The 23,089-nt window shown below is 45.3% G+C and overlaps 3 protein-coding genes across 5 annotated transcripts in view; 2 read left to right on the top strand and 1 right to left on the bottom strand.

Annotated features, from left to right (window-relative positions):
• The window catches only part of SRPK1 (SRSF protein kinase 1), a 23,371-nt gene extending 9,897 nt beyond the window's left edge, over positions 1-13,474 (top strand). For both annotated transcript variants that reach the window (XM_027728413.2, XM_027728411.2), the window contains 13 exons: positions 178-286; positions 704-791; positions 958-1,045; positions 2,510-2,616; positions 3,287-3,452; positions 4,314-4,339; positions 4,828-5,041; positions 5,315-5,743; positions 6,954-7,054; positions 8,031-8,138; positions 9,458-9,527; positions 9,960-10,052; positions 10,959-13,474. In XM_027728413.2, coding sequence (XP_027584214.1) covers positions 178-286; positions 704-791; positions 958-1,045; positions 2,510-2,616; positions 3,287-3,452; positions 4,314-4,339; positions 4,828-5,041; positions 5,315-5,743; positions 6,954-7,054; positions 8,031-8,138; positions 9,458-9,527; positions 9,960-10,052; positions 10,959-11,143 — 1,784 coding nt within the window. In that variant the 3' untranslated portion in view covers positions 11,144-13,474. The remainder of the gene's footprint in view (positions 1-177; positions 287-703; positions 792-957; positions 1,046-2,509; positions 2,617-3,286; positions 3,453-4,313; positions 4,340-4,827; positions 5,042-5,314; positions 5,744-6,953; positions 7,055-8,030; positions 8,139-9,457; positions 9,528-9,959; positions 10,053-10,958) is intronic.
• LHFPL5 (LHFPL tetraspan subfamily member 5) lies at positions 8,015-18,289 on the bottom strand. 2 transcript variants are annotated; one of them, XM_039383867.1, is made up of 4 exons: positions 17,784-18,289; positions 15,202-15,438; positions 14,831-14,863; positions 8,015-8,411 (listed from the first exon to the last, which is right to left on the bottom strand). In XM_039383867.1, exons 1-3 carry the CDS (start codon positions 18,193-18,195, stop codon positions 14,847-14,849), a joined length of 666 nt encoding a protein of 221 aa, XP_039239801.1. In that variant the 5' UTR covers positions 18,196-18,289; the 3' UTR covers positions 8,015-8,411; positions 14,831-14,846. The 2 variants fall into 2 exon arrangements, with proteins under 2 accessions (XP_039239801.1, XP_027584215.1); XM_027728414.2 differs by lacking the exon at positions 8,015-8,411 and adding an exon at positions 14,279-14,569 and having other exon boundaries at positions 17,784-18,283.
• The window catches only part of CLPS (colipase), a 19,654-nt gene continuing 14,664 nt past the window's right edge, over positions 18,100-23,089 (top strand). The window contains exons 1-2 of the mRNA XM_027728415.2: positions 18,100-21,488; positions 21,569-21,696. Of these exons, the coding sequence (XP_027584216.2) occupies positions 21,267-21,488; positions 21,569-21,696 (350 nt within the window). The 5' untranslated portion in view covers positions 18,100-21,266. The remainder of the gene's footprint in view (positions 21,489-21,568; positions 21,697-23,089) is intronic.

The following is a 23,089-nucleotide window of genomic DNA, read 5'->3' as shown; positions in this document are numbered from 1 at the left end:
GGGCTGTTCACAGTTTCTTCTCCAACATACTGTGTATTTGTACTAGCAAGATCCAATTAGAGAAACACTTGCATTTGTTTATATGATTAAAAATTTAAACACATCAAATAAGTCTGCCTTAAGTTTTGATGCTTGTTCCACACACCTGTTCTTTGGTTCTTCCTGCTATTTTTCTAGGTGGTTATCACCTTGTGAAAATAGGAGATCTCTTTAATGGACGATACCACGTGATTCGGAAGCTTGGATGGGGCCACTTCTCCACTGTGTGGCTGGCTTGGGACATCCAGTAAGTCTTTCTGTTCTAGCTAGTGTTTCTGGTGGGAATTTACAAATGTGATCAGAAAACATCTTTTTACTTTTAGATAAAAACACAAAACATAGCTGTCTGCATCCTAAACAGAAGTTTCTTTTGATATTGTGGATGCAAATGTGTGGGAGGGAGTTAACAGGACAAACCACATATGTGGGAAGAGTAGTCTTGTGTTCAGCAGTTTCTGACCTATTATTACATTTTAGGAGAAATTATTAACATGAATGTTTTATAAAAAAAGAACTCAAAGACAGTCTTTGAGTGTTTAAACCTTATTTTTCCATTATGCATAAAATAAGCTCTCTTTCATGCAAAAGAATTGGGATAATCCCGGAGAACAAGTTCTTTGTATGAGCATTAACTGTTTCCAATTTACTTGCCATGTGTGAATAGAGGGAGGAGATTTGTGGCAATGAAGGTGGTGAAGAGTGCAGAGCACTACACAGAAACAGCACTAGATGAAATCAAGTTGCTAAAATCGGTGAGTGCCTGAATTGTGTTTAAATTTTTATTTTTTTTTTCCATTTTGAGGAGTTTAAATTTGTCATGTGCTTGATATTTCTGGATCATCTAGCTGCAAAAACTTTGTGTAGAAACCTAGCAGTAGTGCAGTAGATCTGACTTCACAACAATCTCTTTCTCTGCAGGTCCGCAACAGTGATCCAAATGATCCAAGTAAAGAGAAAGTTGTTCAGTTATTAGATGACTTCAAGATTTCAGGAGTCAATGGCTCTCGTATCCTTTTGTGGAATAACAGCGAAGAACTGCATAAAATGGGAGTTGCTTGGGCAGCTGTCCTGTTTGGGCTGGGGAGCAATGCCCAGGCATCCCTTTCCCTGCCCAAGGAAACCTGCTGTAGAACGGTCTGCTTCAAAACTGCCTGCTAAGCTCAGGTTCAGAGTGATCTTTCAGCCTGATGTAATGTGTGTCAGCCGTGGAAGCCGCACTGTTTGGTCCTGCTTTTAACGTGCCGATGCCAATCAGTGAATCTGGACTGAATGGCTGTATAAGAGGTACCTTTGGGGTAGGAGAACTTATCTATCCCAACCCCTCCATTTTGCAAGCAGCCTGTTTAAGCCTACTTAAATAACCTGTTATTTAAGTAAAGCAATACAAAACAGTAAGATCAGTAGCTGAAAATAGCAAACACATGCCATCTATAACTTGATAATAAGCTTGTTTTCTAGTTATGGAAACATCTTACTTTGTACTTTATCAACATTGTTAGCATGTTTAGAGTGTATTGCTTTGAAAATACCCTGTAATTCTGTGAACAGCCTTTTAATAGGCAGTTACTTGTAGCAAGTCCTAATGGATCCTTAACGTTTGAAAGTCGGACTTCTAGGCATGTTTTCACTTTGCAATAGCTTAGATTTTATTTCAATGAGAATTACTAAGTGCTTGAGATAATTGAGCTGTAGATTATAAATATTCTAACACTTCAGAAAACAGTAGGCTCATAATGTATTTCCTCTATTAACCTTCTTCTGAGTAAATGTTGACCTGATCTTGTGTTTCTTCCACTCTTGTGAAATGTGTACTTTCTGCCAGTGTATACAAAAAGCAGTCTAATAAAGTCTTAGGAATTTGGATTCCAAAGCAAGGGCACTGTACTGAATATGTCACTGGAGTGACTGTAGCTGTTGAGATCTTATAGCCAAAAAGCAGATAATGTAAATATTGTTGAAGTCCAGGCTTTGTCAAAAGTTTGTTTTGCTGGTAAAGAGGCAAGGGAGGGTGAAGAAAGTAACCTAATTATTCTGAAGATGACTTATTATCTTTTCCGATAATGCTGCTACAGAGAGATCTGGCATCGAGTTTTGCCTGGGGTGAAAGCCTAGGCTGTTCCAAACCGTACATTGTTGGCTTGAAGCCCTCTCACTACTAGCAGGAAATACTAATGCATGCTTGCTTGTGTAACTGGCTTGCACTCAAAGCAGGAGATAGCACAATGGTCCTACTGCAGCAGCAGCAAACCAACTCCATCCCTCTGTATTGCGTGTTTTAGATAATGGTACTATTGTGTAGGATAGGATGATGCTGTTGAGGAAGGCAATTTTTCTAAGCTATGTCAGAAGGATGAGGGTTCTTTAATATATAAGAAAATATAACTGGTGTGGATTTCTTTTGATCCTCAGTCCTGGGAATTCAGGGCTCCTTGGGTCAGGATGTCCATTTTTTCCCTTGATTGAGTTCCAGATATCTGTATGGTGTTTGAAGTTCTAGGACATCATCTTCTGAAGTGGATCATAAAGTCAAATTATCAGGGGCTTCCACTCCCCTGTGTCAAAAAAATCATCAAACAGGTAAGTTCCAGTTCTGACTGCACTGTTCCCCTTGACCCAGTTAAAACTCTTTCACTAATCTTTCTCATTTACAAGAAAACAAAAGTTAAAAATCAGTGGTATCTCTCTCGTGCAGCAAAATATTCTTGGGTTGATATTTCCTTTCTCTACTGCAAACTCCTGCTGCAGATAGTTATTTTCTGCCAGTTAAACCGTGATGGGAGGCCAGCTGTGCTTTTACCTCTTCTTACCCCAGTCATTCCTCATAAGTGAAGTATTTTTTTAAAGTGTCACAGTAAGCACAGTGCTTAATGATAGGAAGAGCAAGAGAAACCAGTTTTCCCCACTAAATGGTTGCCTAAGAAGAAACATCTTTCTACATGTGAGGTGGAGGGGAGGAGGAAAGTGTGATTTTATTGTAGAGTATTAAGATTACATTTTCAACTTTGATAAGTTATGAGGGTAAATAGAGCATTTTCAAATCATAGCTAAAAAATCTCTATGCAAATCTCTATTTTGTGACACTGCGTAATATCCACTGATCACATTAGCTCTAATCTGGAGCATTCTCAAACACAGAAGCCCTTCGGGTTCATTGGGCATCCTAGGCTATTTTGCATTTTTACTTCACTCTCAATTTGCTCATTATTTGCTTTGTCTAATGGTTGATTTCCTTCTTTCTTATCTGCAGGTTCTTCAGGGTTTGGATTACTTGCATACAAAATGTCGAATCATTCATACAGATATTAAACCTGAGAACATTCTTCTCTGTGTGAATGACCAGTATATTCGCAGGCTGGCTGCAGAAGCAACAGAGTGGCAGAGATCTGGGGCTCCCCCACCATCTGGCTCTGCAGGTGAATTTTTTTTTTTTTTTTCACCCCTCCCCTGAAAATTGGTGCTATTTCTCCCACATACCCCCAAATCATCACTAGTCTCACTAAGGAAAACTTCCTGAGAACAGTGGAACAATTATGCAGGCAGCCTCTGAAAACCCAACTGTAAACGGTGAAGTTAGTCATAAGTTGTAACTCAAAGATGACTGGGAAGGCAGTTTGTGTAAGAAAAATGGAGGGATGATAAATGCACTGTGGCACCTGCTTTTAATACAGCTAATCTGGCACTCATAAAGTGGTAGGATAGTCAGTCTTACGTAGCACAATCAGGATGCACTCAATATAGAACTGGGATGAAAATGTGGCAACATATTTCTCACATTTTCTTCAGAAGTTTATTATCTTCCATTGCATGAAGCTGTACCAGTGTGTACTTTTCAAGAACTACTGCAGTGTGTATTGGAAGGCTCTGTCAGTCATAATCTTACAAGACCAACATTGAGCTGAGCCCATCGTAGCATATCTTAGCTTAAGGAAGCTTCCTTAAGTTTAGTATTTTAATGCTTTGACTTGCATTTTCATTTAGGTAAGATGCATAATACATGCAGTAAATGAAGCTACGTGACAGGAAGTTTGTTTCTGATATCAGTCAAGCAAGTCTTCTATCTGGAATTTTAATTATGCATTCACACATTTAATACTTTTCTCATTTTTTTTATCGTTGCATTTTTGTAGAGAAATGAGCCCTTAAAATAACATTTGCTGATATCATTAAAATGTTATTACCAAACCACATAGGAAAAATCCTACCTTAAGATCAGGATTCGGTTATAGTTTTTGAATATAGACATACTAATTTATTGATCTTTCTTTTCCTTTCAGTGAGCACTGCACCACAGCCAAAACCAGTAAGTGTAATAGCTTTCATCTGTAAGTATCCATCTTCTGATAGCATCTACTGCATTGTTTCATAATCCAGTCAGTGTTAAGGGAAAGCAACCTCATATCAGAAGAAAAAGTGTGATTTGTGTTTGGCATAGGCATCAGGTTTAATGCTGTCTTGGAGATGTAAATAGTATTAGCTCATATATCACCAGAACGAGTCCTTGTGGTGATCTCAAGGTCTGTTGTGAAAGCAATTTTTCTATAGAGTCTGAGATCCCTCACTTGGAGAATAATGTAGGTTTCTCAGGTCAGGGCAAAAATGCACTGATAAAAGCCATAGACAACTGGTTTGAAAGCTATAATAGCTGCTTTTTATCTGAGAGAAGAGCTATCTCCAACATTTTCATCACAGACTGCTTCCTCAGCTCTAAAATAAATTAAAACTTGGCACATTTTAGATTTGTTGAAATATAAAATGCTAAGTCAAATTTCTCTGCTTGCCTCTGTGTAGGCTGACAAAATGTCAAAGAACAAGAAAAAGAAGTTGAAAAAGAAGCAGAAACGGCAGGCTGAGTTGTTAGAGAAGCGAATGCAAGAGATAGAGGAAATGGAGAAGGAAGCAAGCCCTGGGCAGACACAGCCTGAGGAGGAGGAAGAAGCTCAGACCCCTCTGGAAATGCTCATAAAAGTTAGTCCACCAGAGGAAAGTGTCGGCAAAAAGACAGGTATGGACCTGAAGTATTGCTGACATGGAGTGGGCAGTGTTGTCCATTCACTCATGTGGGTATGAGGAGAGAGTACCTTTAGTAGAGTTGGCTGTTGTCATTTAACCTTTTTGCATTGCATTCTGCCCTTCTAAAGAAACTGGGAAATGTCCTGTTGCAAACTGAATTAATGCATGATTGTGTGAGAACTCCCTACTTCTGTGGGCTCCTTGAATAGCTTCCAGCTATTTGTTCAGACATATTTTGCAATATTCTCATTTTCCACTCTTCCAGCACAAGTCCTTGTACAAGAGCCATCTAATCTAATGGAAGGCAACGTGGAAAAATGCATAACAGAAATAAACTGCAACGGAGTGATACAAATGACGGACTTCACAGACTCTGGGAATCAAGGGTCTGTGCGACTTGAGGATGACCTTCATAATGCCAATGACTGTGGCAATCACCCTCATACACAGAAGACTGAGAACTTCCATAGCCGTAATTACAGTCAGCATAACGCTGACTCAGAGAACAGGCCTCAAGAAGCAATGTCGGACTCGTTTGTGCCCTTAGTTTCAGAGGATTCCATGGCGTGTCAGCCCACATCCAATGACAAGCAGTCATTCAATGTGCAGGAGATTAACAATTTTCAGGAAAGCATCCCAACAGAGACTCCTTCAGAAGATGAGAATGAGAATAATAGCCCGTCAGACAACAAAGGTATAAGGGGAACCTTGTAAGACAGGGCTCCTTTTTCCTTGATGTGGGAGAGTTCTGTTACAACACTTCATCAGAGTTTTAATAGAAATGTGCATTTTGTAGGCTGAAGTGATCAGAACCACCTGTTTGAGATTTTTCCTGCCAGGAGTAATTAACCTGACAGTTATACTTCAAGATGTTCACTGCTTGTAGCTCCTGGTTGTAGTTGCACCTTAGTTTTTGACTTTTCAATGCATAAGTGTTCCTACTTTTAACAAGTACTTATACACTTGGTTTTCAGTGTAAGAACATTTTCTCCTTTGAATAAGGTGTTGCTTATTCAAGTGTGATTTTCACTAATAATTAGAAACACAAGTTTACAAATTGTCACTGGCTGCTAAATTAGGGGATAAGTACTGTTCAATGTATTCTGATAGTGTACAGCAGTTTAAACACATTCCAGGTGTGTGTGTTAAAATATGAATGGATAAAACTGTCTACTTTTGCATCTTTGTGTCAATGTCAGGTAAAGTATATCTACTTGGAGAAGGAGGGCAAAACTAACATTTGTACTTGTTAAAGAAAAGGTATTCTAGCATTTTCTTGCCAGAGTACCACTGGGGAGTTACATGGATGAAAAGTAGCAAGAAAAGTTTATATTTTGAAACTTGAACTGCAGTTAGGTGGATGCGTCTGCTAGATTACTAGGCGTCTTTTGCTTCTTACGGCCCTTTTCCAAATTGCTGGATGTAATTTAGTGACTTAATATTTTTGCTCTCCACTGTGTCATTCAGTTTTCCCAATATATACTTTAGCTCTTGTAATTGTGTTGCAGCAGTGAGTGATGGGTATATCAAAAAGATAGTATAATATGGGGACTTTCCTTCTTCAGAGACTTAGGGATTGTGAGGCTTGTTCTGTTTCTGACAATGCCCTTATTTCAGCGTTTTTTTTAAATATAGACAGACTTCTTAAGGCTGTGCAAAGAGTGCTGGGAAAGTCACTCTTGTATATGCTTACTTGTCCTTCTGTCCTTCTGCTTTGTGACACCAGTCAGTTCTTAATGCTGATAGTGGAGACTGCTGATTTTTATACCTAAGCATCAGGGAGGGAAAAGTTCTGATCTGTAAGAAAAACCCTTCCTGGCTAGGGAGAGGGTGATAGGATTTGGGTGACAGATGGTGACGCTGTCTGTGTAGCTTTAATCAGCTGTTGTACACATTGCCTCTAGGAAAATCAACTGCTGGGAATTTCCTTCTTAATCCTCTTGAGCCCAAGAATGCAGATAAGCTCAAAGTGAAGATAGCTGACCTAGGAAATGCCTGCTGGGTGGTAAGTGTACACTATTTTCACATTGACTGTTTAAACCTGCAAATTCATTCACAGTATGCCCAGATGGAAAATAATCTGTAAAAAAGGTTTTTAGACCTGGCTGTGAAAGTAGTGAGTTTGAAACTGTGACAGGGAAAAACAGAAGGGGAAGCAGGGACACTAAGAAAGAAATGGTCCTCTAAACATAAGCTTTTGGTTCATGCTTTGGGTGCCTCACTGGCATTAGATTTACTTCTAATAGCCCTGTGAACCATGTCACATACAGTGCATGGAAATCTGAGTATGTGATATTTCTAAAGGAGTTTGTAGCTGTCTTGGAGACTGTGAAAGTTGCAAACAATTGCTCTGATGTGCTAGTTCTGTAGTTTGTCAGACCATTTCAGTGGATTTGGGAGCTGTGTGAAAGATACTTGTGCAATAAAACTAAAAAGTTTTCTTTGATGGTTGTGCTGTGCTGCTTTCAAATGTTTGACATTTCAAATAGAAAAAATGTCTCATTTACTTGGCTTCTAAAATGGCAAAATACTTCAGATCTTGTGGGACAGATGAGTCTCAACTCAGAATTGCACATCAGGCTTGCAGTGTCTGGCAAGGTGATCTCTTACATTGGTGTTGCTTATCTGATTTAAGGTAGCTGGATCATGGCCTCTCTGTCATGATAGGACAGAGAAGGCCAGAGAAGGTACCTTCTCCTACATGATGGTAGGAGAAGGGTGCATTTTCTGAAAGTCTTCCCTTATTCTGTTTTTGTGGCTTGCTTTCCTCTAAATTGCTGGACTGTTTCACTTGAGGAGGAGTGTCTCATGTAGAGCATTTAAACAGCACTTGTAGGAATATAAGGAAATAGTTAATGAGGATGTTAAATGCAGATGAAATGTAATGGTAATGAGCTTTGATCTACTGTGGCCTTCCAGGTTGTTGATTCTCCTCTTTTAAACAGTCTTTAACTTTTTAGTAAAACATTTCTTTTATTTAGCACAAGCACTTCACTGAAGACATCCAAACAAGACAGTACCGGTCCTTGGAGGTGTTGATAGGGTCCGGGTACAACACCCCTGCTGACATCTGGAGCACAGCATGCATGGTGAGTGGTGTCAGCTGGGGGATTTTACACTCTTTCTACAGAGCATTCTGGGGAACTCGTTTGTGCTGTGTGCTCTGAGCTGCTGAGTGACTGGCCAGGCCTGGCAAAAAACCCTTACAAGTGTTCAGTCAACTTCCAGACTTGCTGAATACCATGTTTCCATAGCAGAGTTGTTTTATTTCTTTTTCCCCATGTGTGGCTTTCCTTTTGAAAATTTAGTTGTACAGCATCAGCGGATTCCAAATGTGATTGTACTTTGCCCATTGTGATTTTCTGAAAAACAAGACAACCATGCAATTCTGAAGACGATATCTTTTTATATTAAAAAAGCCTTCCTGCTGTATCTAGCACTGTTTCACAGATGCCCTCAGTATAATTTCTAATTTTTGTCATCCTCTGCGTGTTTAATCTGGTGTATAATCTGAGTAATGCTGAGATGAGGCTAAAGCTGTTCCTGTAATAGCTGGCAAATGTAGAATATGGTGATTAAAAAGATCAGTCTAGTCAGTTACCGTATGTGCCTCTTTAGTGTCTCCATTCTGTGTTTTCTACCTATCAAAGCTTGGGGTTTATATTTTAAGCTTGGAAAATAGACATTTTTGCTGTTTTGGAAAACAAGCCGTGATTTTGACAAATGTGTTAAAAGAAAAGGTGACGGGGTCGTGTTTTCTCTGCAGAGCGTGTGGCCATAATTACACTGTATGCCTAATTCAATAATTTGGCAACAGCAGTTCATAAAGAAAACTAACAATACAGGTCAGAGGTAGTATTCTGAGTAAAAATGAATACATAAAGGGTAAATATGTTACAGAATTTAGGAGCAGTGAGTTGAAATGAATGCAAATGTTCTTCTCATTTAAAACATGTTTTCATATCTACAGACAAATGTTCAGAAATTAACTGAAAAAGGCCTCTGAAATTTGGGGAGAGGAAGGAATCTTTGTACAAAGAAAAAAAAAAAAACAACAAGCAAAACAAAACAAAAAACCAACCCCAGAAACTATAGTTTGGACATGACATCGTTTTTGCAAAATGCTGTTGAGGGGAGGAGGAGGACAGGCTACACAGGTGTTTCACACTGGTGTCCTGCACTGTGCTGTGATCCAGAATTCATCATAGATGTGCCTATGATGTTTTTAATGGAGTTGTTTAGAATGGTGCAAAGTCATTGCACATCTTAGGCTGTAATGGTGTACTTAACCTGCAAAAATCTCGTACACAGCTATAATCTTATTTTTTCCCCACCGCTTTGCTTATGGCCCACAGAGGTTTGCACAGTGTTTTGAAGTGATTTAATGTGCTCATTTCTGTTTGTTTAGGCCTTTGAGTTAGCAACAGGAGACTACTTGTTTGAGCCTCACTCTGGAGAAGATTACTCACGAGATGAAGGTCTGTTTGCCTTTCCCTTTTTAAAATGAGACATGAAATTCAATGGTTGCCTCTTCAGAATGAGCCTTCTCTTTTGAGTGAGCAATGCAAAGGCTCCTTGCAAAAACATTATTTACCCAAATCCGCAGCAACTGTGCTAAAGCCTCTGCAGTAAAACACTGTGCAACAAGTCTATATTCTTGTTCTGGTGTTTCACATTCCTCTTGCTCCTGGATTCTCTACCTTGCATCTCAAACTGATTAGGGCTTCAAATTCCCCTTATTTTTTCCCCCCCTTGCCCCCTGGCTTTGTTGTTACTTAGTGTAATCTTGATTTCAGGTTGATATCAAAGTAATTTTTAAGGCAGATAATGTCTTTCTTATATCCCAGAACAGGAAACGGCGGCATAAAGATGTCTTGTGTATTTTTGGTGTTGTTTTTTTTAACATGCAGATCACATTGCATTGATCATAGAACTTCTGGGGAAAATACCTCGCAAGCTCATTTTGGCAGGAAAATATTCCAAGGAGTTTTTCACCAAAAAAGGTAAAAGGAAACAAAGGAAATACCACTTATCCCCTCATCTTCTACCCCAAATACACAGTAATGTCTTGCTGGAACTGCCAGCAAAGATGCCTCTTTAAGTCTTTCCTTTGTTTTATGAAAGGCTTCATCAGTAAAACTGCAGCTAAATCTAAGGCATTCTTGTTTTACTGCTAAAAGTATCCTACATCCTAGTACTTGACATCTTGGTGTAGATCAAATGTAGCAGGTGGAAAAACAGTACATTAGATGTTTAGTCAAACTTGATGTAGCTTTATTTAGCTGATCTTTGTCAACTAGAGGTGGTGACTCACTTTTGAAGACTTCTCTAGACAGCTTTACTCCATTTCTAGCATGCCAGTCACCTTAAATAGTGCCTTGCATCATGAGCCATATTGCTCAGAGCACATAACATTATCATAAAGCCCTAAGTACCCCAGAAATGTATTGAGTCGAAAAAGTAGGTTTTGACCTAATTTAATACTTTTTTTTTTTTTAATAAAAACAAACTCTTTTTTCTTAGTAGCGTATTGCTTTCTCAAACAGTGCAGTATACATTGCATGTATTCCAAAGTCAATGGCATAGTGTTTATCTGTCATGTCGAAGCAGTATAGCTGGTGATTTAATGAAGGTAATATTTGCTTATATTGGATCTGAAATAGCAGGAGGTGAAAAAAGAACCTTTCAAGGAAGTACATTTCTGCAATACGCTTACAAAGCAGTAGAAAAGGGGTTTTACTGTAATTTACTTCTCCCTTCAGCATGCCCTACCACATTATATTCCCTATGCCCAACTATTAGAACAGTTTCTGAATTCAATCTGTCATGTTTAGCTGTTCAGCCTATTTTATTGAGCTGCTCTGTTCCCATGTCTTGCCAGACTTAACCTGTCTGTCTTGGGTTTTCAGGTGATCTGAAGCACATCACCAAACTGAAGCCCTGGGGCCTTTTTGAAGTGTTGGTGGAAAAATACGAGTGGTCCCAAGATGAGGCAGCTGCATTCACAGACTTCTTACTACCTATGTTGGAGCTGATCCCAGAGAAACGAGCTACAGCAGCAGAGTGTCTCAGGCACCCTTGGCTTAATTCATAGAAGCTTCAGTGCAGTGCCACAGCGTTACACTCTGGTTTACAGCATACCCTACACACACCTAGCTGCCCCTTCCCAGATCCATTGTTCTCCTTGTTCACTTTCAGTGTGAAGTTCTTCCTTCAAGGCTTCCAAGATTTTAGATAAATCTAAGCTGTTCTGCTGAATTTGCTTGTGTGACTTAATGGGGACTTTCCTCAGCCAGTGGGCATCATCTGTGTTTTGCCTTGATTGGGCTTCACCAAAAACTAATTGACTGGAAAATGAAATCTTCCCTCAGTCTCCTCACTGTTAGGCACCATGTGTTACAGATGTGAGTTCACCTGTGCTCAGATGTGCTCTCTTAGCTAGATTTCAACTCTCCTTTCTTCATGAGGGCCATGCAAAGATCTCACTGACTCAGGAGTAAATTTCCCTGATCCAATAGCTAGTGACGGGGTGAGAAGTAACAGGTGGCATCAAGGTGGTGCCACATCCCTGTAGAGCGAAGACCTTGAAATCCTCCATCACTTTCTAGGTATCTACTGTATTCTTTCCAGTCACAAACTTTTATTTAGTTCTAGCTGCTTTTAAAAAAGCTTTTTAAACCTAGGTTTTAGTATCCTTTATTTCTTCCTCCAAAGTGTCCTGTCCGTTAACCTTTTCCTTCCCCATACCCTTGGTAGAATAGTTTCTGAACTTGGTGATGTTTTCTACTTCAATGCCTGTGACTAAAAGGCAAGCAAAATAAGCAAAAGCTGGAACTGACTGAACGCACAATCTTCAGCACACAGATGGGTTCACCCCTTGGTCTGCAAAGTGAGAGCCTTGTTGCAGGCAACTCTTAACATTATAGCAAGACATAAGGTTTGGGGATTTTTTTATCCCTAACTGGCACTTTTTTGCCTTGCTTGAAGTGGTTGCTGTATTTGTGAGAGACTGCCTTTCACAGATGCAGTTTACTCTGACTTTTAATTTTTGACCATTCACTTTTTCCCAAGGAAAGGGTTGCAGCGCCTGTATCACAGCCATGCCATAGCCCTGGACTTTCAAAATTAAAACTTGAAATCTCTGTAAAGATTTCTTTTCTCTTAATTTGCTTCAGGTGCGGGCCTTCAGAAATAACTTCCCAGGATGGGACTGCCTTTTATTTTCTGGGCCATTAGCACAGGAAGAGCTAGCAGAAGTGGAAGAGAATTGACTTTTCCATGTAGATACTGGGTTAGAAGCTGTTTCTAGAGTTACCCCAAGTAAAAAGTGTTCTATGGGGCTTCTATGTAAACTTCTCAGAGGGGGTTTGGATATAATGAGTTAAATGGGTTAATTTTAATTAAAAGTTAAATCACTGTGGCATTTGCTAGTTTTATGATGGCTTCTTCTAGAGTTGCCCATCCTATTACAGATTCAGTGCATCCCACTCTTCTCTAAGCAAGATTTGGCAGCGTTGAGACTTCAGAGGCACTTCCTTACTCTGGACCAAACAAGCCTTTGGATTTGTGGTGGCTTTCAGAGGATAGAAGTTGCTGGAGGCCATGCAGATGCTATCCAAGACAATTACATTGCCAAAGCTGCGAAGATCACTGTTATGTGTCACTTCTATGTGTGTGTTTGGAAATTTTGGTTTATAAGGATCGTTCATTCATAAACCGGATCATTTAATCCACTGGAAAAGAGTTTCTCTGGTTCAGAGCCTGATGGGGCTTATTTATGCAAATCATGCTGCATGTTCCTTTAGTGGTAGATCAGATTCTCTATGCATATAATATAAAGTGAAAGGCAGGTAACATACCAAAAACGTTTCAAACGGCTGATTTGACAGGTTTTTCCCCCGTTCATGTGGAGTTTTCCAGTTCTAGGTCTCTTCTGTATCTGTTACAGGACTGCAGACAGTACTGGGTTCCAACTTACTGTGAAGATACATTGGCAGGCAAACAATTCCTGTGCTCTTGAAAGCTTGCCCAGTCCTGCGTACTTGAGACTGGCTGATGAAGGAACATTTCCTAGAAGGGGTCTGCAAGCTTTGACTCTGAAGAGCTCCTGCCCATCCTTTCTTCCCTTTCATCTGCCACCCCTGACTGGAGGAGGAGGTTTTTTACCCAGATAGCTAAGGCTAGAGCCAGCTTGGGAGTTAAAGACCTGCAGAAGCAGCTGTCACAATTCAGTCTTGTACTGTCTGCTTATTCACTTGGGGTTTGTTAAATTTCCAAGTTGCTGTAATGTGCTCACACTAAAGGATTTGTACTTGCTGTGTCAGTCTAAAACCTGAAGGAAAATACATTTTTATTCTTTCTACTTGGGTGCTTTGTCTTTTTTTTTTCTTTGTGAAAGCCCTACAATAAACAGATTGTTTAATAACTGAACCCTAGTCTTCATACATTCCCTCTGTAAGTCTGTTCTTTCTGAGTCAGTGGCCCGTGGATGAAATTTGCTTCAATAGTGAGTGATTTCCAGAATGAGACAGAGGGAGATGGTGTAGGTGAGGATTTTGTTGCTGGTATTGTGATCTGTTTCAAAAAGGGGGGAAGAGTAATAAATAGCAGGACAACTCTGCTGGAATTTTTCCATTCTAAAATACATTTTTCTTTAAGTTTGTCGTATCTCTGCTGTCTTCCCTAGCCAAGAATATTAACAAAACCTTCCCAGACACTTTTTTAGAAGGAAACATAAAATTGTAAGGTACTTGTTAGAACTGAATTGAATTGACTGCTACAGGAACCAACAAATTACAGCAAGTAGAAATTAAAATAATGTAGGCTAATTTTGGGTTCTGACAAGGTAAGAGCTGGACAGGAGAATGTTTTGCTTTATCTTCTGCAGAAATGGACTGTGCCACAGGCTGCCGTGGGCGGGTGTTGGATGGGATGAGAGATGATGGCTAAATCAAGTTAATGGGGTGGTGCAGTGACTGGCACCATCTGCTGTGGTTTGCAGGTGCTGTTACAGGCCTGCTACAGCCCAGCAGATTGGGTTTTGGTTTTGTTGTTTGGTTTTTCTTTTCCCAGGAAACTGCCCTTTTGGTTATTGTTGCATAGAGTGAGAAACTGATTCACCGCTCAGGTAGGAATTGGCTGTCATCATATTTTTCAAGTAAAAGTGCGATCTGGGACATGACAGAGGGTTTCCTCTGCCCTGAGCAGACTGGCACAGAATCCAAAACACTGATTTTTATTTTACTTTTTATTCATAAGTAATTTCCTTGAAAGAAGGTGTACAAACTCCACAAAAAAAGCAGCAAATCACTGTCATTCCCCTCTTGCCCACGACTCAGAAAAACCCCATGTCCAGTTTGGGCTCTTCCCATCAAATAAACTCCACAAGAGCTGTGAGCCAAGAGCAGCCCCATGGGTGAAGAAAACAGTTGTAGAAAATCCACAGAATTTGGTAAGTTTAAATCCCCTAGAAAAGTCACTTTAAAGAAAAGAGCTGATGAAAGAAGAGCTCTGGGTCTCCCTGGGAACAAAAAGAATAAGTCAGCTGTTGCCAAATGGAGCATGACTTCAAATTTTAAGCTTGTGTTATTTCATCATTTGGCAAGGGTTTATGTCTTCCCAGTTCTGGGATGCAAAGCAAAGACTATTTCCTCTCTAACCACAAATAAAACCAATGTGACTATAGCACCAAAACCAGTTGTCAATCGTTTAGTAATCAGAATACAACAGCAACATTATGTATGCTGGGAAGAAACATTAAAAGTCTGTGGGTATCACTTACGTGGTAATGAGCTCTGTCAGTCATTTCCCTCTTCTGTAAAACAAAAGGATAATTACAGTGTTAATGGGGTGCGGTATAAAACTCAAAAGTACTGGGTGTGTTTTACAGGTTTGTTTTCAAAAAGGGAGAAAACAGTTTAAAACAGGATGAGGAGAAAGCCCCATGCCTGTGAAAGTTAGTATGGGTCCATTTGGGCTCCTGCCTTGTTCTCCATCAGTCTTCTGCCTGCTGCTGACTCTCCATCCCTATGAAGCAGTGTGATGACTATGCCAGGAGGGAAGCCAGCATCCTCCCAGATAACAGCAATGAGCTGAGTGGTTGAAACACTGCAGCAGGACAGGACCCCAGAGCTCAGCCCTAGCTGTCTTTACCTTTATTTTCCACTTTGAAATCGGATGGGAGGAGGTTGTCCTGCCGGTTCCCCAGCACAAAGGCCAGGAAGGACAGTATGAGAGCGTCGAGGATGCCAATGATGCAGAGGATGTAGGCCCAGCGCACGGTGCAGGCACCCAGTGTGTATTTGTCTGTCTTGTCCCCACACAGGCGCTTCACCTCGCTCGAGTCCCAGCCGTCAGGGTAGATCAGGCAGCCAATCATCAGCCCAGTAGCTGCAGGGAGAGGGACACACGTTGCCATTGGGGGACATTACAGTGGCCACAAGTTGCGTCCTGAGCTGATACGGGGAGGTGGAGGAGCATGGCTGCAAACACAGCGCTACAAACAGATAAGGCACTACAGACTGGCTTGCCAGGCTTAAAGGGGCCCTGTGGTTGCCCATCACTGTGGGCTCTGCTCTGTTCCACAGCTGGGGAGGAGCAGGATACAGTATGCTGCCTTCCCACAAGTCAAGGACATGCTGCACCAGCATCTCCCATCACTCTGTTGCCCAGGCAACATCTCTCCTGCCTCTGCACGCATCCTTGGCCATGTCACTTCAAAGGAATGTTTTCTCCAAACAAAACTGGAATGGGTTTAGTCTGTGCAAGATGGAGAACCTTCCTAGCACCCTGCAAGTAGCTGATTTCAGCTTAGGGTTTGCTAAGTTAGAGCTGGTGTCAGCAGCAGCTTTGCAGGCAGATTAATTCTGCTTGTTCAGCTGTGGTGGTTCCAGCCCAGCCACAACACATCAGCTCCTCCTGTGACTGTTCTCAGTGCACCCACGACCTCAACAGCTGATCCAGCCTGGCCCCAGGGCCCTCAGCATGTCACCTCTGCAGCTTTGCCACAAGAGTTGCAACAACCTTGGTGCTGGCAGGCTGTTGAAGCTCCTGTCCCAAAACCTTGGAAGTACTTTTTTTTCCCTCCTAACATGCCAGAAAAACTGTTGTATTTACTGGACAAGAAAAGTGACCGGGCTTGGGATAAGAGACGAGTTCATCTATAAGGCTTTGGGACATGATTAACAGAGGCCTTTCACATCCTCCACTGTTATCTTGGTGCAGAGCATGGAAGTAATTAGTGTTTTATGTGTTTTGGTGCAGATGCAGGGCTGTTCCCGACTCCTCTCACACAAGAAACAACCCCATGGTGGGACCTCTGGACAAGCAGATGTTTGTCCATGCCCCTCTTGGACATCTGCAGCCTCCTGCAGCAGTGAGATGCACCTTGCCCCACACCAGTGCCTCTTCTCTGTCACTGGGTGCTCAGTAAACCAGAAAAGACTTTTGAGGCAGTTGCTTTGTCCTTTTCCGATGTTTTCTTTTTCCTTGGCTTGGGGACAAGCGAGCAGCAAGGAGAGCAGGCAGCTTCCTTGGTCTGCAGGGAAGATTTCTCTTCACTGAAAAGCAGCTGGTTTATTCTGTATTTAATTAATTTTTCCCTGTAACTAACTGAGAGGAGAGGCACAGAGAAATGGGGAAAGCTGGAATGAAATAATTTCTGTGAAAATGCACCCTGGTGCACAGCAAAGGCCAGGAAGTGAATCCTCTCTAAGCCTGCCCCCTTCGTAAAGTAATTCCTAAAATGCAGCAGCACCTGACCAGTTCTGCCTGTGACATGTTTCTCTCCCCCCATCCAGAACAAAATAAATACAGGTAAAAGCCCCACATACCACAGCAAAGCCTTTCCCTGCTCCAGTTCAGCTCCCCAAGATGCTGAGCTGCCCCAAGCCTCTTATCTAAATCTTTGCTTGAGCTCGCTTCTTTAGCTGGGAGCTGGAGAAACCCTGATGGACGTCTCACGGGGTGTCAGCTGGGCTGTCCCTTCCGTGGGAGCTGTGGCATGAATGATTCAGGAGCAGCAAAGGGCTGGGTTGGGTTTCAGCTGAGGCTTTGATCAAAAACAGGAGCTGGGTTACCAGGTGTCTCAAGTGCACTGGGAGAGAGGTGGGGAAGGCTGGAGATCCACAGGGGTGAGCAGAAAAGTAGGAAAATGCGAGCGATGGTACCAAGTCATAGTCAGTCTCCTCCTCCTCTTCCATTTTCCTAGTACATTATTCCCTGAGCTCACAGAGTTATTAAAACAGCCCAGCAAATGTTATCACTGTCTCCCTGCTTAATTCCTTCAGGATTCCAAACACAGCAGGGAGTTCCATGCCCCAGCCCTGCGGGGGTTTTGTGCTCTCAACTGATACTCCAAAGCCACAAGCTCGCTGCACGGTGGGGCTGAGCAGGAGCGCTGGCTGGAGGGAAGTTCCTCCAGGTAAGTGGAGCCAAGCCGGGGCCGGGCCGTAGGTGCCACGCGGTTTTGCTGCAGCAGCAGCACCCAGGGGGACGCATCGCCCAACATGCAGTGAGTCTGCTGTGTCTCAGCTGCTCTGACAGGCTTTACTTACTACAAACTCCACACTGGTAACCAAAGGGAGAGCAAATGGCATGAAGGTGACACAGGTGTCTCTTTACAGGCCAGCCCCACTCTCAGCAGGGTCGAGGTGGGGGCAAAAAGGGAAAAGCGGCTCTGGTCGGATCATGGGCAGCTCCCGGCCCCTCCCGTGCATCACCCCAGCCCTGCTCACCTGCTGCCAGCTGCATCCAGGCACACACTTTATAGACAGTGGCTGCGTTACAGAAGAAGAAGAGGCTGAAGCAGAGGATGGAGCCAATTATGAGGAAGGTGGATATGCCTACGAAGAACATGGCAGTTTTGAAGGCACTGGAAGGGATGGTGCCGAAGTCGAGGGGGCTGCCCTTGCAGATGAGCTCCCCGGTGAGCGCGTTGCCGATGCAGTAGGAGAAGAGGCCGAAGTAGCCGGCCTGCGGCGTGTCGATGCTGTCGCCGATCCAGTACGGCTGGATGAAGGTCACCACCATCAGGATGGAGAAGCAGAGGGTGAAGAGGGCCCAGAGCACTCCCATGGCCCGCGCATTCCTCACGTAGTTGGTATGGTAGATCCGGGCTGCTTCCTGAGCCGGCAGCAGCTTGGACATGGCGGGGCTCCTGTCCCGGCCCCGCTCCCGGGGCGCCCGGAGCGGCCCCGCCCGGCAGCGGCAGCGGCAGCGGCTGGACCGCCCCGGGGGGCGGTGGCGGTGAGAGCTCCCCCACACCCCCAACGAGCCGGGGAGGACCCGGGAGGAGCCGGCACGACCCCCGCCCCCTGAGCCGGGGAGGGCGCGGCAGGAGGCGGGCGGCGCGGCTCGAGGTGGGGTCGCGGGATGCGCTCCTGGGATGGGTCCCCGGAATGTGCCCCGAGGGTGTGCCCTGTGTCCCTGGAATGCTCTCTCGGGATTTGCCCTTTGCCTCCACCGTATGCCCTACCATGCACCCTAGGATAAGCCAAATATCCCCAATGTGCACCCTAGGATCTGCCCTGCGACGCACCCTGGGCTGTGCACCAGAGTTGCAACCTGTGCCCTGCTGTGCACTCAGGGGTGCACTCTATCCCCCGCCTTGCCCCAGAAACGTGCTGTGTGCCCTGCAATGTACCATGCACACCCAGGATGTGTGGCAGGATGTGCTGGGCTGCACTGTGTACCCCTGGATGTGTCCCAGGATGTGCCACATGTCCCAGGATGCATGTTGGGATGCACCCTGGGATGTGTCTTGCCCCCCAGTATGTGCTCCAGAATGTGCCAAGGGCTGTGCCATTAGCCTTGGGATCCCACCAGGCTCTGCTGTGTGCCCTAGGATATGTCCCAAATTCTGTGCCTCCTTGGGCTGCTCCCTTCCGGCCTCCCAGCTCATGTCGCAAGGGTCTTCCCCCACTGGTGGGGAGTACATAGGGTGCTGCATCATTGGGGTGGTGGACTGCAGGCCCTTTGACCCCCCATTGTAGCCTAAAATTGGCTCTTAAAGAAACCTTTAAGAGTCAATTTGTGAGTTTTAGAAGCCGGGCATTCTTTATTACAATGCGCTGTATAATCACAGCACTGCCCCGGGAATCAGTTCACCGAAGTGCACACAGAGGTATCATCTTCACTACAGCTTATATGTCAGTGTTACGTGATTATTCATTTTTCGTTCCTTGCATTCTTGTTGCATATTTATGACATCGCTCAACGCTTTTTAGCATGCATACATATCCTTATATGGTCTTTGAGGGGCTTCATCAGTGACCTCTGTTGGTTGTCCATGTCTGGAACCCCCAAAGTTCTAAGTAACTGCCTTATGAACTTCAAGACAATACACCTGGTTATAGAGGAACTGGGTGTTGCTTGGCTGGCTGCCTCAGTTCCCTTCTTCATTGTTTCTTTACTTTGCCTGGTTAGCCCCTTTAAATCACTTGGCTCAGCTATATGTAGTTTCTACGGTACATTCCTCTGTAAAAATTGTTAGTTCTTGTTGCATCTCAAAACTCAGATATCACCATCAGCTCCAGGGCTGACTGGGGCTGCAAGCAGGCAGGGGACCATCCCCACAGTTTCACTGCAGAAAGGGAAATGGCTCATCCTGCTACAAGGACACACCAGAGTGTCAGCCAGCACCTGTGGTAGGGCCAGGTCTCTGCCCGATCCCCATGTTCCCATGTCCCCATGCCAGAGGAGCATAGGCAGCCCTAAAGCCTACCCTGACAGGTTGCAGGCACTTGCAGCCACCTTGGGACCTCTCTTCAGGAGCCACATCTGCCTCACATCCCGAGAGACCACACAGGTTCAGCTCCTGTCATGAGGACTGGACGCCACAAGCCAGCGTGACAGCCATAGCCAGCGTCATCCTCGGCATCACCCCTGCAGCTGTCAAAGGTCAGGGCTGCCTGGCCATTAATCATTGCTGAGAACAGCCAAGCATGAAAAGCTGTGCTGTTCCCAGGGCTGTTTTCCTTTCATCAGCTGCAGCCCCCAAGCACTTAAACATAGAGCAAATATTTGGCAGGGCAGGGTGAGGTTCTGGCCCATGGGCTGGGGACCTTGGTGAGCTCTGGAGCACTGAGAAAGGCCAGCAGGATGCTTGCAGGGGGCCGAGCTCTCTCTTGTATGCTTGGGTTTCTTGGCATCTGTGATCATACCATTTGAGTGATGGAGGATCTGGTGGTGGGCACTTTCTCATGGAACAGAGTTCCTACCATGGCACTAGCCCTCACTTTGCCTGGGAACACACCAGCAGAGCCCAGCAAGGAGGGCATTTCAGAGAACCTCAGCTCCACAGCTCACCGTTGCCAAGGTAAGGGAGAGGAGGGAGGACTGGAAGAACAGGACTGCCGTTACTTTGCATTCACTTTGGCCAAAGGAGCTGCCAAAGGGCAGGTTGACATCGCCAGCAAGGGACAGTCACCTGGGAATGGGAGCTGGTAGCATTGGTAGCACAGGCATCACTGTTTCCCTGCCCTGGGCGGTGCAGCACTGTCCTAATGCCACGAGTTGAGATGTGATAGGAGCAGCCACGTCAGCTGATGGAGACACCGGCTATAAAGCGCCTGCTGGCCCCATGGTGGAGGCACAAGGGAGCCCACCATGGCCAACATGGTGCCTGTCTGCCTGCTCCTGGCCCTGATGCTCCTGGCCCCAGCCCTGTCAGCACAGCAGGAACGAGGGCTCATCTTCAACTTGGTAAGAGGAGACTAACCATGATCTTGGCACAGTGGGGGTTGCTCCAGTGCTGCAGTGGGGCACACAGAGCATGGAGGGTTGGAGGTGTCTGCGGTGCTTTGGCCTCTGGCAGCAGTTATGTGAGGGACCCCCAGGATGATGGATGCAGACACCAAGAGCAAAACTTATCGTGTCTGGGAAAACTGAGGCGGGTGGGGATGACGTGCCGGGTTTTCCAGAGTTGTGAGAGATCTTGGATCCCGGAAAAGCAGCTGTGTAAAGGAATAGGGAAGTCATAGAGCAGATGAAACTGAAGCTCTCAGCTGCCTGAGCCAGACAGAACCCCCACCCTGGGTGGCTCACGGGGACTGGGGAGGGGAGACGCTTTCCTGTGGTGTCTCAGCCCTGCTCCCATGAGCCCCACAAAAACAGCACTTCAGTGGGTGGCATTTTGGGCCAGACTGAGGAAATGCTGCAGACTGGGAGACTCAGGCATGCTGGCAGTGGTGCTGACCCTGAGCTGAAAGGCAGAGCTGATGTTCGACACCCACCCAAACCCCCTGGGCCCACAGCTAGGGAGGGATCAAGGGGGGACAGAGAGGGACCTGGTGGTCAAACCCTGCCTTGTCATGCAGGAGATTGGGGAGCTGTGCCTGCAGAGTGCCCAGTGCAAGAGCGGCTGCTGCCACCGGGACAGTGGCCTCAGCATGGCTCGATGTGCACCGAAGGCAGCCGAGTTCCAGGAATGCACCCCAAAGGTATGTACTTTCCTGCTCCCAGGGGTGGCTGGGGATGGGGGCATGTCCCCCACACTGCACCGTGTCTTGGTTCCCTGCAGAGCATCTATGGGGTCTATTACAAGTGTCCCTGCGAGAGTGGCTTGACCTGTGATGCTGATAAGACCATCGTGGGCTCCATTACCAACACTGACTTCGGCGTCTGCAAGGACCCCCGGGGCTTCTACAGGTGGTGAAGAAAGAGACCCCCTGGAGTCCCTGCTCCTGCCACCCTGCCTTTCCCCTTCCCAGGGGTACCTGGATCTGGCTGTGGGAGAATTTGAGTAAAGAGCAGCTTCTGCTGAGCTGCAAGCCAGCGTTTTCACTCGGCGCAGGCCCCCTGGCCCGGGATAGGGACAACAGGGCCAGAAGGTCCTGGAAAAGCCACAGGGACATGATAGTTTTACCTATATGTGTGTGCAATCGTATAATAATCTGGTCTAGGTCAGCAGAGAGCCATGGGGTGAGCTCTGCTCAGGGGTAGTGTTAGCAAAGGGGGTGCAGGGGAGGGGAAGATGCAGCAGCCCCAGGATATGAGAGAGCTACTTTGGTTGTGCTGGACTTGGTTTATTTCCTGCTGTGGCTGCTCTGATTGGAAACATTTCCTAGAAAAGGTTTGTTGCTAGGGAAGAGGAACTTGCAGGGGTTGTTGAAGCTGTGGGTGCTCAAGGTGTTTGGTGGTCATGTCCACCTCCCATGTCATGCCACACTGTGGGCTCTGGATGACCATGCCTGCACCTCCTCCTCAGGGTGAGCAGATGTGGCCAGGAGGGGAGAGGTCAGCCAGGTGGGAGTCCTCCCTGAAAAGGACCTTGTAGGGGCAGCAGTTGTAAATGCCATGGGAGACCCTCATGCAGCACCTCCATCAGCATCTTGTAGAGTATCTTCTCTGGCTGAAAGATGTGCAGGGGCTTTGGGAATTCAGGATGGACCTGGGGAGAGACGGTGCTGGAAGCAGCCCTGGCTCGCAGTGAGGTGGCAAATCCCCTAAGCCCTGACCCCGGCAGAGCTGTGCCCTGGGCAGGGTAGCCTGCAGGGTGTGATGCCCAGCTTGGAGTCAACGTTTTGGGCATGGGGAGGGAGCACAGATGTACTACAGCAGGATGAGGAAGAGGAGGCACCCATCAGGCAGAGCTGAGGAGGGAGCAGGAGATGAAGGGGTCGTCAGAGAGGGTGTTCTTGGCTTCTCTCATGCAGATTTCATGCATGTTTTTTTGCCCTGGGGGCATGACAACAATCAGGCACCCCCACTGCTGCTTCCCACTGCCCCAAGGGGCTCTGCACCAGGTAGGGAGGCCACAAAGCCTGGGGGCCATACCTTGCAGCTGAGAAGGTGCTGTAGGAAACTTGCTTTCCAGGAAAACAGTGACTGGCAGCTTGAGGATCTGAACCTGCAGAAGCACCAGGGACACCTCTGGGAGGGTGGCACAGCTTGGAGGGTCCCCACTGTGGCAGCGTGGGGACCTTCTGGCCCCTGAAAGTTTGACTCGGCGGAGCTGCAAGAGGAGAAAATTCTGACCTGGATTTTAGTTTTAAACTTGTGGTGGGTGGTGAAAGCTTTGAGAGTCTTGTTCTCATCGTAA

Source organism: Pipra filicauda, unplaced genomic scaffold (assembly GCF_003945595.2).
Source record: "Pipra filicauda isolate LSUMZ 115617 unplaced genomic scaffold, ASM394559v2 scaffold329_size807674_pilon, whole genome shotgun sequence".
Classification (NCBI taxonomy): domain Eukaryota; kingdom Metazoa; phylum Chordata; class Aves; order Passeriformes; family Pipridae; genus Pipra; species Pipra filicauda.
This window is presented reverse-complemented; position numbering and strand designations above follow the sequence as displayed.

Bases quoted from the DNA above. Each gene is read 5' to 3' on its own strand.
- LHFPL5 (XM_039383867.1), bottom strand. From the start codon at position 18,195: ATGTCCAAGCTGCTGCCGGCTCAGGAAGCAGCCCGGATCTACCATACC. The intron at 15,439-17,783 runs GTGAGCAGGGCT...CTCTCCCTGCAG, and splicing joins CTGGATGCAGCTGGCAGCAG to CTACTGGGCTGATGATTGGC.